We start from the raw sequence: 18,097 nt of genomic DNA on the forward strand, positions 1-18,097 counted from the left end.
TGGTTTAGTAAATTCATTTACTACTGTCCATTCTTCACATTGTACGAAGTGTTTAATGATCCTCTCCATGCTCAATAAACACCACTTAAAAAGAAATCAATCATGAGTGCTTAGGAAACACTGTAGACTATTACCAGTTAAGTTGAAACTCTAGGCTTCAAAATGTCTCTTAAGCTTTCTTAAATACATAAGTCTGCTTGATTTGAAGGATCTTCCCAACTGCCCTATCCTTCAAGGAATGTCTTATATTCCTCTAGCACAACATGCAAACAAAAGAACCTGATCGTGTTCTACTATAGAAAGAAATATGTACTTGAATTTAAAAATTGACATCCTATGTAATTTCCTAAAATCCTTTTTAAAAACCATGTTATAGCTAGACAAGGTGCCCCACACATAATCCAGTGACTAGGGAGGCTGAAATAGAAGGATCTCAAATTCAAAGCCAGCCTTGGCAATTTAGCCACTATCTCAAAACAAAAAATAAAAGTACTGGAGATGCAGCTTAGTGGTTGAGCACCCCAGGGTTTAATCCCAGTATCAAAAATAGTGATAATAAACAAAAATAAAATTTTTTAAAATGTTATAAAGCTATGCAGAAAGGCAGACTCAAGTTCAATTTATTTGCCATTTAAGTAGCAAAGTATGTACAACCAAAGAAGAGGCACAATTTAAATTTTTCATAGATAAAACAGTAGTAATGTAGGCCCATGATGTATAAATCCTCAGGAGAAATACAATAACCACGTGTTTTTTTTTTTTTCTTTTTAGTGTAAGACAGTAGGATTTATTCAAGTGAGACAAAAAGAGACAGAGCTCCCCCTTGGCAAGAGGGATCCAACAGGGTTGCCCAAGCACTTATTTAAGAGAACTTCAGGTTTTTCTGTTTAATCACCTCCTAAAAATGAAGCACTGCTATTATAATTAAAAAACTAAATGTTTAGGGGGGATTGTGCAAAACATACAGGTAAACATTTGCATATAAGAAATAATGATTTATGCTTACTGAATACTTTCAGCTCCCAAATATACCTTCAGAATCAAAATTATGTTTCTTGTAAGTAAAACTAATAGATTGGTTTCCTTCCCTCTACTCAAATAGAACCTTATTTCACATTATAGAAAAAATTTTGAATTTTTAAATTTATTTTATAGGCAAAATACTACTTTTGACAGTTGCTCTTTTGGTCATCTCAAAAAGCTGGCAATCTAATTTTCTCAATAATATATATCTGGTTCTATGGACTGCTTCCTTGGTAACACTAGGTGTTACCATCTCATAGACCTCCAAAGACCCAAATACACCATGGTACACAAATAAGCAGTCTGCAAGGAACCACTGATTTGATTTGGACAACATAGCTATTTTGAAAAACTTGTCTCCTTCCATGCTTGGGAAATGTGAAGTTAGGAACTGAATTTCCCACCAGAGAAGTGTTGCTGAACATACTTTCATAGCTCTGATGGACTGCTCCTTTGAAATCCCCAATCTTACCATGCTACTCTGTTTCAAAAACCTTTACCCACTGCCCAGAGGATTAAATCCAAATTTACCACATCATTCAAGCCTGCCTCCAGTCTGTCCTCTTGCTTCCTAATCTTTTCTGTAGACTCCTCAGCACTAATGCTTGACTCCTCCCACAGGTTAGGTTTATCCCTTCCCCAGCTCATGCAGTTTATCAGGCCTGGAAAGGCCTTCTTGCTCCTGTATGAATCCTACAGCAGGTCCCAGCTGAACCCTATTTCTGTTGGATTCTCCTGTGAAAATCCTTTTTGGCCCCCACATTTTGCACAGTCTTCCACTATCCCACCGTCTTTGTTGTCTCCACAACTCACCAGATACCCAAAGGGATGCGGAAAGTCTAATACAGTTTTTGGATCCCAAAAACACGCCTTTTGGGCGTGTGAGTTAATTTCAAAGAACCAAGAACTCAGACATTTGATGATATATTGTTCAGAAAGGACTACAGGGCTTTTAAACTGAATAATTTTGAATTTTTCAAGTTCACAGGCAGAATTATAGAGCTAGGCCTCGTATCTTTAAAAAATTAATATTAGTTTGAGAAATAAAGAAAATGTTGTCTTTTTTTCTTTAAAACAATTTTAGTTCTAACTTAAGTATTACAAAACTCCTGTGCTCCCCACCCCTATTCCCACAATTAAACATTACACCAACTGTAACTGAAATTGACTTTTCTTCCTCAAACTGTGCTTCCAGAAGCCAAAGGTTCCCAAAAGCATTCTCTTGTGCATAGCTGTTATTCTTCCACTGGAAGGTGAGGGCCTAAGAGCAGAATGGTGAAAACAAGAAGTCTCCCTTCCCAGAAGTCAGGAAACCACTCTCAGCTACCCTTTCCTGGCAACAGGAAGTTGAAACAAGGACAGGAAATATTAGTGACTTTCAACTGTACAAGGAATAGGCCTCTTCAGAGATTTTCTTTCTCTCTTTCTTTTTAAGAACTATTCAAATTAGCTATAAAAGAAGAGAATGACATTGGGAAAAAAAATGTTCTGATGAACCCTAAAGACAGTTCATTTTTTTAAAAAAACACTGTTGATTAGTAACTTCATTAAAACAACCCCAATAGACCTGGCAGTAAAAGCTCTGACTACTCAAAGATTATTCTTTGTTTTAAAAATCAGCATTAACTGGCCTGAAATGGTGCAATACAAAGAACAAGAAGGTACTATTTCACAGCCATATAATCCATACCCAAAATAGGGCAAACAGGTGAATGAAAGCTAGAGCTAAATGATACTAGGACAAAGCAAGCACACCACAAGACTAGCAGGTAAGCAAGAAAAGATCTCCTAAGCTCAAAGAATTTTAAGAGCAACATGAACCTCAGACACCATCCATTCTACTCCCCACATTTTATAATCAAGTCTCAAAGAAGTGAAATAATTGGTCTAAGGCCAGAAAGCTTGTCCCAAACTCAGGTCATTCACCTCAGGACACTAGGTGTTACCATCTCATAGTTTAGTGAATCCTGTCTTCTCAAGGAATCCTTTCCTGACCAGAATCATCCACCTTCATAGCACAAAATAGCCCTCCTTACTGCTGTGACAATTTACAATAAAAAAAATTTTTTGACTCTTTGCTTAATGTCTAATTCCTACAGTCAACCATAAGCCCATGCAGACAGCAATCCTTTCTGGTTTTGCCCATCATTGTACCTCTAGTACCTGGAAGATAAATGTTGGGAATCATTAATTTACTTAAAGAAGACACAATCAAATGATGGGTCTAAAGAGTGGGCTTTTAGGAAAACCTAGCAATTTAAGCCACTCCCTTCTTGGTCAAGCTTTCAATATTTCAGGTAGATACAAAGTACTTCTACAAAAGCAAAGTTAGGAAACAATAAATCCTTCATAAAAGGCTAAGAAAAACCAAGACAGTTAATAAATACATTATCCTTTTAACTATTCAAAAAATTTAAATTTTTTTAAATTTTATTTATATATTCTAATTAGGTATGTATTACAGCAGAATGCATTTTGATTCATTGTACTCAACTGCAACACAACTTTTCATTTCTCTGGTTATATAAGATGTAGTATCACACCATACGTGCAGTCATACATGTAACTGAGGTAATGATGTCCATCTCATTCCACCATCTTTCCTGCCCCCATACACCCTCCTTACCCTCCCTCCCCTTTGTCAATAAGCTTTCAATGTCACTCTTTTCATTGTAGTGGCAATGAAGCACACCTGAGAACTACCTCAGCAATGGACAAGTCACCACTTCTAAAAACCACTGCTACTACCACCATGACTACCAAAAAGAATTACATTTTATTCTATTTAACCCAAAATATCTAAAATTATCCTTTTCATATGTAATCATCATTTTAAAGAATTGTTAATAAAATATTTTTCACTCTTTTTTCTGCTAAGTCTTGTGTATTTTCTACTTATGTAATATCTTAATTCAGACTAGCCACAATGGCTAGTGGCTATCACGTTAGACAGAGTGTCCTAAACCATCTATAATTCTGATAAATTATATGCTCTCTTTCTTCCTTTAAAAAATTTGCAAAAAACTTTTGATGTTCCTGTATCAAACAAAGAAACAATGAGGGAAGAGGGTGTATATTCACTACAAACAACTCAAAAATAAAGGGAAAAGACTGACAGTAAAGTACATTAATGCAATGATACCTTCTTAATTCGTTCATGACTTTAAAAGCTTTCTTCATGTGCCAAGGATTCACTGTCACAGGGCAGTGTTTTTCAGTATTATCATCTTTTGAATCTAGAGGCTTCTGATGACCTTGCTTTGTGCATCTGTACACAAAAGAAAAGAACAAAAAACAGAAAAAGATCTTATTAAAGATAATTTGGTTCTAGCTTATCAAGATATAAAATGAATGCTTCCCTCCTCTACTCATTTACAAGTCTCACTCACAGGACATCCCAATGTAAGATTAAGACACAATTAAGAACACTTTTTGATGGTAATTATGCTTTTGACATTAAAAAAAAAACTGGCTAATTACCTCCCTGGTGTCAAAAGTTCTGTCAAAGATAAACAGGAAAATCAACAAAGGTGGCTTAGAGATATCTCCCAATGAAGATGCTGAAAAATCTCGTCAGTTAGAAATTGACTTGCTTTTAAAATCTGCTGTAGTTACACTTTATTTACAAACCAAGACAGCAGCAGGATCATAATTTACACAAACTTCAAAAAATTAGAATTCAATTTAAAGTTTGCTCTCCACCCACAAGGATAGTTACCCCCCCCCCATATTTTGGAGCTACACTAATAAGAGATTAATCATGTTAAATAACATTTATCAAGTACTTACCATATGGTATCCATTGTGCTTACTTTCAATTATAATCCTCACAACTCTGTAAGCTAATTACTATTATTATCCTCATTTAACACATGAAGAGATTAAGGCAAAAAAAGTTTGGGTCATTTGGTAAATGGTAGACCTGGATAAGAGTGCTCCCAATCTGAGTCATTCTGACATTAAACAAAGGTTATTTAATTTCATATTTAAATTTACGTTTAAGGGTGACAAGCTATGTTAGTATTGTTTTATGAATTATTCTTTCAAGAGCTGGGGCCAAAACTTGACAAAGTAAGAATATGGGGTGATGTGGAGAATCAACTCAAACTAATGGACACATGGAAAATTTTTGAAGTGATAGTTATACAACTCTATAAATTTACTAAAATTCATTGGATTGTACCATTATAATGGGTGGATTTTATGGTATATAAATTATTACTCAATAAAGCTATTCAATGAAAATCAGGATACCAAATCAAGCCTGAAAAAAGACCATACTTATATATAAATCACACAAAAAATAACATTCAAATATAAGGAATAGCTGCACTATTCTCATTTATTGCTATGCTTTGTTTGCTTTCCTAACCCTTTTTCAAAAAAAAAAAAATGATGATTCCTTTTTTTTAAAAAATACTGTATTGTGGTTCTTAATTCATTCAAATTTGTTTAGTGCCAACCATCTACCAAGCACTGCTTTTAAGGCACTTGGGATTCGTCAATGAATAAAACAAAGACCCCTGTCCTCACTGTCCCTGAAGACTAGCTGTGGGATGGAGAAGACAACAAGCAAGACCAATCAGTAAAGTAGAAAGCATGTTGGAAAATTAGTGCTACTGGGAAAAGTAGGGCAAGGAAAATAGAATGAGAAGCATAAGTATGAAGGGTGTAGTGAAGGGTGTAACTCAGTATGAAATACAGTGATCAGACAATGCCAAAATGAGAATTGACTTTGAACAAGAAACTAGGAGGTGAAAGAAAGTCCAGACAGAAGGAATATGTGTCCGGCATACTCTAGGAACTCTGAGGCCCAGGTGGCTGGAGCAAAGGGGTGGGGCTGCAGAGAAGCAGATGCAGCTGTGTAGGGCCTTGAGGGACATTTTAACTTCTTCAGCTTTTACCTTGAGTGGAACAGGGAGGTACTGCAAAGGAATGACACAATCCAACTTATGTTTTCAAAAGATCACTTTACCACTGGTTGAAGATACTCTATATGGGTCAAAGATGAAAAGGGGGAAAGAATTTAGGAAGGTGTTGCAGTAATGCGTAAGCAATAACAGTGGCTCAGAGGAGGGTAGTAGCAATAGGTGATCAGAAGTGGCTAGGTTCTGAATATTTTCAAGATACAGCCAAAAAACATTCGTTGACAGAATAAATATGTATGTCAAAGAATGACCCCAATTTTTTTGGCCTGAGCAAGTGGAAGAATTGAATTTCCATTAATTGAGATGGGGAAGGCTACAGATTTGGAGTAGGAAGATACAACAGCTCAGTTTTTATACATGTTGGTATTAAGACATCTGACATACAAGTGAAGATATCAAGTCAACAGATAAAGATTGGAGTCTAGAGTTGGAGAGAAAAATCTAGCTGGAGATGGAAATTTTGGAATCACTGATTACATGGATGATGTACGAAGCCAAGAAAATGAGGCATTCAATATTAAGATGATCTCTGAAATTAACCATATAAATTATCCTTGCTCACTCCCCCATACAAATTAGCACTAGTTGAGGTACTTGATTTTGTGAGGGCTTGCCTACTAGAAGTAGAGATCAATTCTACTTCCTCACCACTTGAGAGTCTTTAAAGCAATCTAAAAATTAATTAGCACAGGCCACCGCCTCAGAAACAACGCTCATTCACAGCTGGAATGGGGGAATGAGGTGTACTCTACCAACTACAGCCTCTGAGAGTTGGGGAAGGAGGAGGAGGATGGGTTAAGGCCTTAGGAAGGGTAAATCTAGAAGCCAAAAATAAAGGAACATTCACATTTGGAGAAGAGACTGGGGAAATACTTTATAGGATGTAAAGCAGATACTCATTTTCACTGTTAAAAAAAAAAAAACAGTAGGAAACCAGGTAAAAGGGAAATTTGTGTAGATATAAGAAACCCATATAAACTTTCTGACCATAAAGCACTGAATACCTCCATTTATAACAAGATAATTATATCTGCTTCTAGTTTAATAATTAAGAGCTTGCAATAAAGGGAAAATATACTGAAAATTAGCAAAAACTGTCATAGAGGAGTTTCCAATGCTCAAGAGTGGAAGCAAAAATAATAAAAAATTCTGCCCTCAAAAAAAAAAGTTGTTATTAAGAGTCAAGTGTGTTTATATTTGCTTAACAAATTAGGAATTTAAACTCCTGGCATTACAGAATTAACTTTTAAAGTAGCTGCACACAACAATCAATACCCATATTAGTGTTGTCTGAAAAGCTATTCTCAGCTCCCACTTTTTTGATGTGCTCCAGAAACTCTGCAAAGACTTTTCTCAAATGTTTAAAAGAATAAGTACGAAATTACACTGAATTTTCTTTTTTAAGTGTTCTCTATACTACTAACAGCCACTTACAAACACAGCACCCCTACTGCAAAGGTCTATTTTCAACACTGATGCCCTTTCCATAATTTTTCATTTCTTATGTGGCTTTGTGTTAGATGATCTCTCATTCAGAAGCAGAACTGAGTAACAGAAAATGACACATCAACTCTAAAACTATACATGTGAAAAATGTACAGATACTAGGAACACGAGCTAAGTGGGAGGTAAAGGTTTACCCTTTAAGTTATACCACGCAAGCCCGGAGTTACACCTTTTCCTTTCTTCCCTTCTGATAAAAAAGGGAATAAGCTTTATCCCTTCCAGAAAGGCTTCTCATTCTGAGACTCACCCTCTTTAAAAATATCAAAAAGAGATGCTTTTTCACGGTTCTTTCACCCAACTTGGTCTTTCCCCAACTCTGCACTCCAGAGCTAGTCTTGCAATTATCCAACGGCCTGTTGTTTTTTTGTTTTTAATATCTTTGTTTTATTTATTTATTTTATGTGGTGCTGAGGACCAAACCCAGTGCCTCATGCATGAGAGGCAAGCGCTCAACCACTAAGCTACAACCCCAGCCCCCCAACGGCCTGTTGTTATCAAAACATTCTTAAAAAGTTGAGGTTTCCAAGGATTTGGATTTCGGTGTATTGCTATGCTCTTAAGAGATAATCCTAAAACCCTTCTTAAATGGCTGACTTCCACAAATTCTCAGCTGTGGGCAAGGCTGGCTTCTCAGATGAGATGACTTGGTCATTGCCTAAAAACACACTACTGGCAATAACTAAATCCTCAGAGAGGAAGAAAATACTCTAGCAGGCTTGTTTTCCTCAGAGAGTCAAGATTTCATAACCAGGCAATAGTTTAAACCTACTACAACAATTTTGAGGACACCTTCGAAGAGATCATTTCTTTAGATATTTTTTATTTGCTTTGGAGCCATGATTTTTAATAGAGAACAGACAGGTGTGACTAGCCCAAGCAATTTCTTCAAACTACACACAGCCCTCACAAAAAGGGTCAGATAAGTCCTTTTTAGGACTGGGTATATCAGAATGATGGCATCTCCAGGGGTAGGAGCAAAAGGCAGCTATGTATTATTTTTTAAAACAACAATCCCCAAAAAATAGGTGATGTAATATGCTCTACCACCCACTTCCCTCCCACCCCAGGACAATCATCCCAGATTGAGATGTAGCACTTTTGAAAATATGAGCTGTTTATGTTTTTTAGGGTTTTCTGGTGGAAACAATGCTACAATTCATGAGAATGACACAGCTGTAAAATTTAACAGGAGACCAAAGACATTTTCACATTCAGGACATAAATACTTGGCCCCCGGGTAGCCGCCATCTCTGTTCTCCCCTCTGCCTGTTCACCTCAAAAGCTGCAAGACTCCCCTGCTTGCAATGAGTCACCCACCATTACTCACAAATTTCTGCCAAGTTCACGTCAGCAGCTGTTGTTTTCAAAGTCACCATCCATGCTGCACTGCTTTGAAGTTTCCCAATTACTTTGTAATATTTCTCCTATTTTCTCTGTTGTCTTCCCAGCTCAACTTGCATTAAGAAACTGGTATCTTATTAACATTGCTCCCACACACAAGTATAGGATATGAGAAGTACAGATTCAACCACATCCAATATCATAACTAGTATTTGCTATGTCATTCTATGGTTTCCCAACAAAATGCTCTTACATCCTTCTCCTCAATCAAATAACCACACATTACTTAAAGGCTGTGAAAGTAGAGGGCTTTCTTCATTGGAAAGCCCATGTTTTGGTTTGTGCTGGGTTGTGGCTTCAGTTTTTGCAATCACATAAAGGCAAAAGAGACACTCTGCAAAATTTTTTCAAGCATATGAAACTTAAACCTTTTTTTATTAGGCAAAAAGCCAGTAGACAAACTATAATCCACAAACTTGAGAACATATTACAAAATAAATATGGCTTTAAAAAATTGCTGTTGTCTGCCTTACAGACACAGAACTTGGATTACGCTGGGGTTATAGCTCTGAGATAGAGCACGTACTTATTAGCATTCATGAGATCCTGAGTTCAGTTCCCAGCACAGCAAAGGAGAAAAAAACTTGAATTTTAACCCTCTGAACTGAAAATGAAGCATCTTATAAGAAAAACTTCCTATTCTCCATCAAGTCACAGAATACCTCACAGATAATATTATAACAATACCATTGAAGACATTAGTTGTAATACATATGTTGCTAAAAGATATAGTTATGATTCCCACAACTGGGAAAAAAATCTAAAAAAGCTAGAAATGCCTCATTTTATTAAAATGGATCAGCAGTTAAAAAAAACCCAGCCCTGAGCCTCCTGGAGGACAGAGGGAAAGCGCACCTCCCCTCCTGTCCCTCCTGGAGTTAGCAGTATGGCTTCAAGTTCAGTGTGTGGGGAAGCACTGGCAGGAGGAGGAGGCTGGATGTCTGAGGTGGAGAGGTTGATGGAAGTTGGAGTATAATTGCTCTCTGATAGTAGAACAATAGCGCTGTAAAAAGCTCTGCTTCAGTTCAACTCAGCTCTCTCCCTCTTTCCCTCCCACCTACATGACAAACAGCACAATCAGGCACTTTTTGTCCCTGACAGTGACTATTAACCAGGAAGGGGACGGGGTAAAAGCATATCTTATGCAAGGTCAATGTTTTAAAGAATATTTTATAAACAATTAACAAAGCACTGGCAGAGGAGGATATTTGTGAAATTCTAAATTGAGAAAGGGGGGATGATGATCCATTTCAAATATGTCCGTGTCTTCTATCACTCATATTTTCAACCTCTCTTTTCCCACTTTTCTTAGTATTGCCCTCAGTTTGTTGGCAAGAAGGGGCAGCAATATGACCTGCCTGGCAATTCAGTTGATGGGCTAAAGTTTCTAGCAATTGAACGAAGAAGAGGACTGGAAACAGGTGAAAGACCCGATGTGTAGCCCTGTATATGCCAAATACTAAACAAATGACCCTGAATAGTCACTCTCTGAGCTTAAGACTGTTTACTTCTAAAAACTTAGCCAACAAATATGTCTAATGTGGAATGTAAAATGAAAGTCAAAGATAACAACACCTTCCCTACTTATCTCAGGAAGCTCTATAAGCATTAAACACCATATGATATAAACATGAAGTTCAGAGGAAAAATGTTAAGGTTAGAAGATAAACTAAATATGAAGATATGTTTTTATTGATTGTTACTGGCCTTCCTCAACTTAAATTGCAACATTCAATCAAAGTTTTTAGTAATACTCAAAATTACCAGTGCTGTTAATAAATCAAATGTTAAGTACTGCATAGACATCCACTACATAACTTGTACTAAACAGAGTGAGAGATTTAAGGAAAGTTGAATCAGGACCTTCTTAAGTTTCCATCTGTGTAGGTAGGCATATCCGAAAACACCAAGGAATGGCCCGCATAGGTACACAGTTGAGAGATTGTGGGCTACTGATTAGAAATGTTATAGGAATGCAACTATGAGCTGGAAAGAGCTGGAGTAAATAAGAGTGGGCCTCCAAATGGGCCTTGAAGGAACTCCAAGTCATTTTTACTGGGAACAGGAGGATGGCAACAATAGGAAGAGTATAGAGAATTCTGGATTAAGATAAGGCAGAGTTTGGTCTAGGAGGTTAAAGTACTTAATGACCTCAGATATACAAGACAAGGTAGAAATGATGAAGGGATACAACTTTCATATTACATTCCACATTAGTTTGGTCTAGGAGGTTAAAGTACTTAATGACCCCAGATATATAAGGTAGAAATGACGAAGGGATATGACTCTGTTTTTGATAAGTCATTTTGCATGAATCTAAAATGTTGGAAGTTAAAACAGTATTAGACAGAAAGGAGAGGAGACAATAGAGTTCACAAGGAGACGACTAACAAAATTCAGGTATCAAGGGATGAAATCCACTTGTGAGAATGACAACAGTCAGAACAGACACTTGAAACCAAGACTCTACAGTTCCTGTGGGAACTGAGTTGAACTGTTACAATTTGGAAGCCGAAGAGAGGGAAGTCAAAGGCTATTCCAATGTTTTGTGTACTGACAACCAGAAGAATGGTTGCCCCACTGATGACTGGAAAGGTTACAAAGGGAAGTTTGAGAACAAATGTCATGAATTCTGTTTTAGAGATGCTGAGTTTTAGGTCTGAGCTAAGAGTAGATACTCCATTAGAAGCTCAAAATTTCAGCCAGGTGCAGCGAGCGGCACATGCCTGTAATCCCAGCAACTTGGGAGGCTGGGGCAGGAAGATTTGAAATGCAAGGTCAGGCTTGACAACTTAGAGAGACCCTATCTCAAAATAAAAATAAAAAGGGCTTGGGGATATAGCTCAGTGAAAGAGCTCCCCTGGGTTCAATTCCCAGTTGGGGAAAAAAAAAAAAAAAAAAAAAAAGCTGTAGCTCAAAATTCCAAATAATACAAATTATAGATTTGAGTGGAGACTTATTAGACTTAAGATACAGATTGAGCCATAACAGAGATTAATAGATGACCGACTGAAAAGAAGAACTGGCCAATATCTACTTCTGTAAGGAATAACTGCTGCCCATGAACAGTAACAGAAGATAAGCCACATGAGAAGAAAGAAAGTTATCAACAGAAAGAGATTAGAATCCCAGTTTTTCCAATACTTACAAGCTTGGGAAAGTAACTTAATCTCTTTTTTCCTCAGATGAAAAATATATAATGATAAGAGACCAATGAGAAGTTATACTTCATTTCTGTATGATGTGTCAAAATGTACTCTATTGTCATGTATAACTATTTAGAACAAATTTTTTAAAAATAAAAAAAACAGAGAACTACACTATAAGATTGTTAAGATTAAATGAGACAAAGTATGTAAATCATATTTAGCAAACTAAAAACCAAAGGAGAAAAACAAGTAAAAGTGAAGGCAAGGGCTTGTTTTTCAAGACAGAATCAGTTAAAGGAACTAGAAAAGGAATCATTTAGCAAATGCCAATAGTCCAAACTGTAAGGAAGCTTAGTGTATAACACACAGAAAGAATACTGACCCACTCATTAAAACAATTATCTCAGTGGGGAAAGAATGCAAGAGCACCTTTGTGCTTTCTGTTCCCTCTACCTGGAATACTGTTCTTCTCTTCTGAACTCTGCTCAAATATCACCTCATCAAAGATGTCCTGACCTTATCTGAACTATCATTCTGCCCCTCATTACTCTCTACCAGTATCAATATATTTGTTTACTATTAATTTCGACCATGATCATCTTTATTCCCTTTGTTCATGTTTTATTGAATATTTTTGTCTTTTCTTCCCAATTTATAAATTATTTTCTTTCAAAATAAAATTGACCATGAGGAAAATGGACTTTTGCTTTCTGAGATATCCCCAACCTGTCCTCATACTCAATGAATAGGAAAAAAAATCCTGCACTGCTTCATCATAAACAGTAGTAAATGCATATAGGATTCTGTGGAATACATTAGAAAAGCACCTGAAGGCCAATTTTCCTTTTCTGTATCACTGTCAAAGAATCTTCTGCCTGATATTAAGTTCAATGGTTTTATAAACACTCCAGTGCAAACCCAAATAATCACACAGGAGTAAATTTACAGGCACCTTCACAAAAGTACACTTACTAACATTTACTCAATGCCTACTAGGCATTACAAAATAGAATCAAAAACAAGAGGTTTGGGACTTTGGGAGGAGGGGGTAGATTTCTAAGCATTAGAAAATGTTAAGACCATTACATACCTATTTTCAGAATCTACCTTCTGAATCTACCTATTTTCAGAATCCACTTTTTAAGTTTCCAAATACATCTCCAAATGCATGGCCTATACAGAACACTTCCTTTAACACATGTTGGTATCTATAAGTCTTCTTTCACTATTATCCTGTGGGCTACTACTACTCCTAACTATCTTAAATAGCTTTGCCTATTACTGGGGAGATTCACCTATGAGAGATGCCCAGCATACTCTTAGGACTAATTGTTACAAAAGAAGAATACATTCCAATACACTTTATAAAAGACAAACAAATGCATATTGGGGTAACTCATAACAAGGTTCCCAATTGAGCATCACTGACTCTTAGAACATTAAAGTCATCTGATTCAATGGATTACAAATACCAGGTTTCAATTAATTTCTTTTTTAAATTTTTTTCTTAGTTGTAGTTGGACACAATACCTTTATTTTATTTATGTATTTTATCCCTATTTATATATAAATAAAATAAAGGTATTGGTGCTGAGGATCGAACCCAGCGCCTTGCACGTTCGAGGAGAGCGCTCTACTGCTGAGCCACAACCCCAGGCCCTCCGTTAATTTTTTACTTATCTGTGACAAAATGAAGACAAAGCAACAAGTTCTCATAAAACTAAATGTATTCAACTTAAGGACTATCCTTTATTCAGATATTACACCCTTTCTTATATTTGAGGAAGATAGTAAAATGCCTTTTCTTTCATTAAAAAAGTGGCAATAATTGGTAATTATTGTTTTGTCAATAATTATTTTACTTGGTAAAACAAGAAGCAGTAGTTATAAAAAAAAAAAAAAAAAAAAAAAAAAAAAAAAAAAACCAGCTCAAAGAAACCCAAAATCTGAGAACCTCTGCTCTAATCCAACCAATCTTCTGCTGCCCAAATCCCTTAGAGCATGGCCAACAAGTTCTTTGCTTGTTTGAACACCTTTGATGACAAGAGTCTCCAGTGATGTAGAATCATCCACTGAAAAATATATCATGCTATCTGAGGCATGTTTGCTTGGTTTTGTTAAGGAAAAGCAAAAAAAGGAAAGCCTGTAGCATGTACGCTGACTTGGGGCAGACATGATGATAACTTGGGAGGCTGAGGCCAGAGGACAGCCTCCGCAACTTGGTGAGACCCTGTCTCAAAAAAAAAAAAAAAAATCTGAAAGGGCTCAGCCCTTTTTACTCAGCAGTAGAATACTCCTGGGTTCGCTCTCCAGTACTCTAAAAAAATAAAATAAGACATAACCTCACTTGAGATAAAGAAGCCAGTAAGAAAACAAAGGCAAAAAAAAAGAAAAGAAAACTGTTCAGTGAGGGGAGATAAAAGGGATGCACTCAGTCCTATGCCTCACAGTCTTCCTGCAAGTTAACAACTATGACAATCCTTTATACAAATAACTATGAAGTTAGAAGGTATAAAACAGTCCTGTGGACAGGGCTGATCATTTTACATTTCCTTCAGCATGTAGCAGTTTATTACCTGAAATTCCTTTACTAATAATCTATATTTAGGGTATAGCTGCATACCTTTTGGGTTTGACCAGAAGCAAATGTCACATGTCTTAATATACCCAGACCTCAAAATGCAGCAGAATTTAAATGCCACATATAATCAAGGTTGCAGAAAATATTAAGCAGAAATACCAAATCCACTGACAATATGAGAATCATAAAAGGACAGGATAACTTGGAGGCAAGGAATGAGCATAAGAGATCAAAAGGTCAAGGAGATCATCTCGAAGGGGAAAGAATTTGGGCAAAGATGCCTGCTACTCGAAGACAATATGCTACAGGCCAAAGGGAGGCAAGGTAGATTGGAGAACAACATAAACTTGGCTGTTAAAAAAGCACCACATACAGTGCCAGGCAGAGACAGGCATTCAAATAGTTGCAGAGTGAATGAATTAATAAACACTTACACAAAGAGATTTTTGAGTCTCTGCTTCCAACCACATCATCCATGGCACTTTAAGTCCAGGGAGAACATCTTTCTTTGCCTTAATGCTCAAGCTAAAAATCTAACCCATGAAAAGCCAAGTGTTCCCAATAACTTCCACTAGTCTCTGTCCTATCCCAGTGCTAGCAGTGAAGTCTCTTCTCAAAGCCCCTACCTGCATTCTAAAATCTGGTACGCTTGATCCAGGATGGAAAGAAGTTAATGGGAGCAGAGGCAAGGGGGGGGGGGGGGGACACACAACCACATACACTAGTTCTGACTGATAAGTAACACTATACATGGTCTGGAATTAGGGTTAATTACAGATAGACCAAATGAAAATAAAACTTATTTGTATTTTTAATTAAATGGATGGAAAAATAAAAAAGTCTCAGCAATTTTAGCCTCCCATGATTGAAAGGAGTTTCAACAATTCTTTCATCCTGCTGGCTGACATTCCAGGTATTCCCTTATATCTCAGTCTCACATTGTTTCAGCATTTTTTTTTTCCAGTAGTGGGAATAGAACCTAGACATAATTTACCAAAGAGCTACATCCCTACCTTTTTTTGAGACAGGGTCTCACTAAGTTGCTAAGACTGGCCTTGAACTTGCAATCTTCCTGCCTCAGTCTCCCAAGTCCCTGGAATTACATGACATCCACCACCATGCCTGACTTCCAGCACTATTTATGGAGTCTCAATACCAAAGAATTGTGCTGAATATCAAAATCACAACTAGCAGATCTGCCTTAATTCAGTTTATCAAGATTAGCATGCACACATCTATCTCATTTTTATACTTCAATGTAAGTCATTTTTCTATGTCTCTACTCCCTCCCTCCACAGCCTGATTTTCCACACCTTTCTTTTCATCTGCATTCTAAGATCCCCTTGTTCTTGCTTTAGTTCACTCTGTTCCAAAAGTAAAAGAGACTACAAGGACTGATATAAAAAGGGGGCAGGTTTACTACACATAACAATCCTACATACTATATATTATATATGATGTATTGTCTATATAAGTGCTTCTGAACCTGAGCAGAAACCTCATATGCTTCTGCTATGTTCTTGCTGCTGAATCTAACAATCCACCATCGTGTTTCCTAGGGATTCAGGAGGCTACCCTCAACCTGCTGGAGAATAGGATCAGACCACAGAGCCTCAAAGCCACAGCAATCAAGAAGCAGCTGAGCCCCTGCTTTTTCTATCAGCCCAGGAGAGTCAATTCAAGAGTTTTAACATCTGTCCCTCAGATCCCCATGACCTGTTCCACTCCAGCTAAAAATTCTGTAATGCACTTTGAGAAATTGTAGCTCCAGAATCTCATTCGTTCTCCTAAAGGGCTCAACATCAAAAACATTTTCAGCCCGAACAATTTAGCCATATTTTGGCTGGAATTCTGCCAACTAGCCGCAAGAGGCTGATGTGGTACAACTGCCATGGAGTGAAGCTAGCCAAATCTAACTGAAAAACGGTAAGGATTCATGAATCACCTCTCATGAAAAGGTACACCGTTCTTTAGAATGAGGTTTGTCTGCGCTTTGAAAAGTCAAATTCAAAGGGCTCTTGTTCCTTCATAAAGGCTTAACTAAGGAAAGCAGATCAAAACCAAAATTTTCAAAACTCATGGGGATTTACAGTCCGCTTTTACCAACATATTTTAAAATAAAAAAAAATCTCGTACTGAATAATACAATATCTTCCACACATAATTTTTCAGCTTTTATTATTCCTACAAAGTAAATTTTGTTGCAGGTGATTTTCAATGTACTTGAACACCAGGAAAAAGACACCTGTGCCTGGCAGGTCCATAGGACTACTAATGTGCCCCAGGTAACAAGGAAACAGAAGATGCTCTTGATTTCTGGATAAAATGTTCTGCAGTGCCAGGTAGGAGGTCACATGCCCTGAACGGCCGCAGCTCATTTAGAGTGATGTAAAAGCTCTTCAGATATTAATTTTGTTAGAAATTAGGGGAAACATGCAACCTAAGACCAATTCATTTAGACACCGGGCGTCTGGTACTTTCCAGTTTCCTTTTTTCACCGGAGTCCGAGCAGCCTGTCTGTACCTATTAGGAAGGGGTGGGCAAGCCGGGCACCGGCAGCCCATGCATTTCAGGGAGGAATCACAGAATGGGCAGAGTCCCCCCCACCCCATGCACAGCCCCATCCCGAATCTTCTATTCGCCTGGGACTGGGAAGACCGCCCTGGAAACCCCGGGCAGCGTTAGAAGTCACTGCCTGGCCAGGCTGAGTTCCGTCGCCTTGGGCTCCGGACTGCGGGCACCGCGCCTCGTCACGCCCCGCATCTCCCACCTCCCGCCGCCTCCGGCGTCCTCCGCCGGCCGGCACCGGGCGGCCGTCCCCGAGCAGCTCCGTGGCCGGCGACACGCGCCGCAGCGCGGGCGCGCTTATCCGCAGCGGCGCAGCCCGCCCGCCACCCGCCCGCCACCCGCCCGCCCGCTCACTCACACGGGAGGCAGCGGCGGCGTCTCCATTGTGGCTCCTCTCGGGCTTCAGAACGCAGGCACCGACCGCCGCCGCCAGCACCATTCCAGCCGCGGACGCCGGCACTGCCCGCCCGCCGAGCCGCGTTCCATCCGCCCCGGAGGGGGCGCCGTGCTCTCCTCACCGCGCGCCACCACCTGCGGCGGCGGCCCCCGCGGCCATGGCCCGCTCGGCCGGGCGCGCTCCGTGTGCCTGCGCGGCTCCCGCGCTCGCCCGACTGCGGGGCGGCAGCGGCGGCGGCGGCGGGACGGGCGGGCGCGCGGGCTCGGCCACTTCCGGGTTCGGCCCCGGCTGGCGCCGACGCCGTGACGGGACGGCGATGCGGCCTCCCGCGGCGGCCCGGGACCCCTCCCTCGGCGCCTCCCCTTCCTCCTGTGGTGCTGCTGTCGCTGCTGCTGCCGCCCAGGCGGCTTCTGCTGTGCTGCTTCTGGAGGCGGGCGGGCGGGCGGGCGCGAGCCGGAGCGGGGCGGGCGGGCCCAGACGCGGGGCCGGGGCGCGGGCGGCTGCCGCCCGCAGCGCGCCTGTGGGTCACCCGGACGGGGGAGCT

The 18,097-nt window shown here is 39.2% G+C and overlaps 1 protein-coding gene across 5 annotated transcripts in view; it reads right to left on the reverse strand.

Moving 5' to 3' along the window:
- Klhl2 (kelch like family member 2) overlaps positions 1 to 17,712 on the reverse strand; it is a 95,904-nt gene extending 78,192 nt beyond the window's left edge. For all 5 annotated transcript variants that reach the window (XM_026395836.2, XM_026395837.2, XM_026395834.2 and 2 more), the window contains exons 1-2: positions 17,515 to 17,712; positions 4,166 to 4,291 (exon numbers count right to left, since the gene is read on the reverse strand). In XM_026395836.2, the coding sequence (XP_026251621.1) occupies positions 4,166 to 4,291; positions 17,515 to 17,540 (152 nt within the window). In that variant the 5' untranslated portion in view covers positions 17,541 to 17,712. The remainder of the gene's footprint in view (positions 1 to 4,165; positions 4,292 to 17,514) is intronic.
- Between the last annotated feature and the right edge of the window lie 385 nt (positions 17,713 to 18,097).

The sequence above is a fragment of the Urocitellus parryii genome, chromosome 14, assembly GCF_045843805.1.
Source record: "Urocitellus parryii isolate mUroPar1 chromosome 14, mUroPar1.hap1, whole genome shotgun sequence".
Lineage (NCBI taxonomy): Eukaryota > Metazoa > Chordata > Mammalia > Rodentia > Sciuridae > Urocitellus > Urocitellus parryii.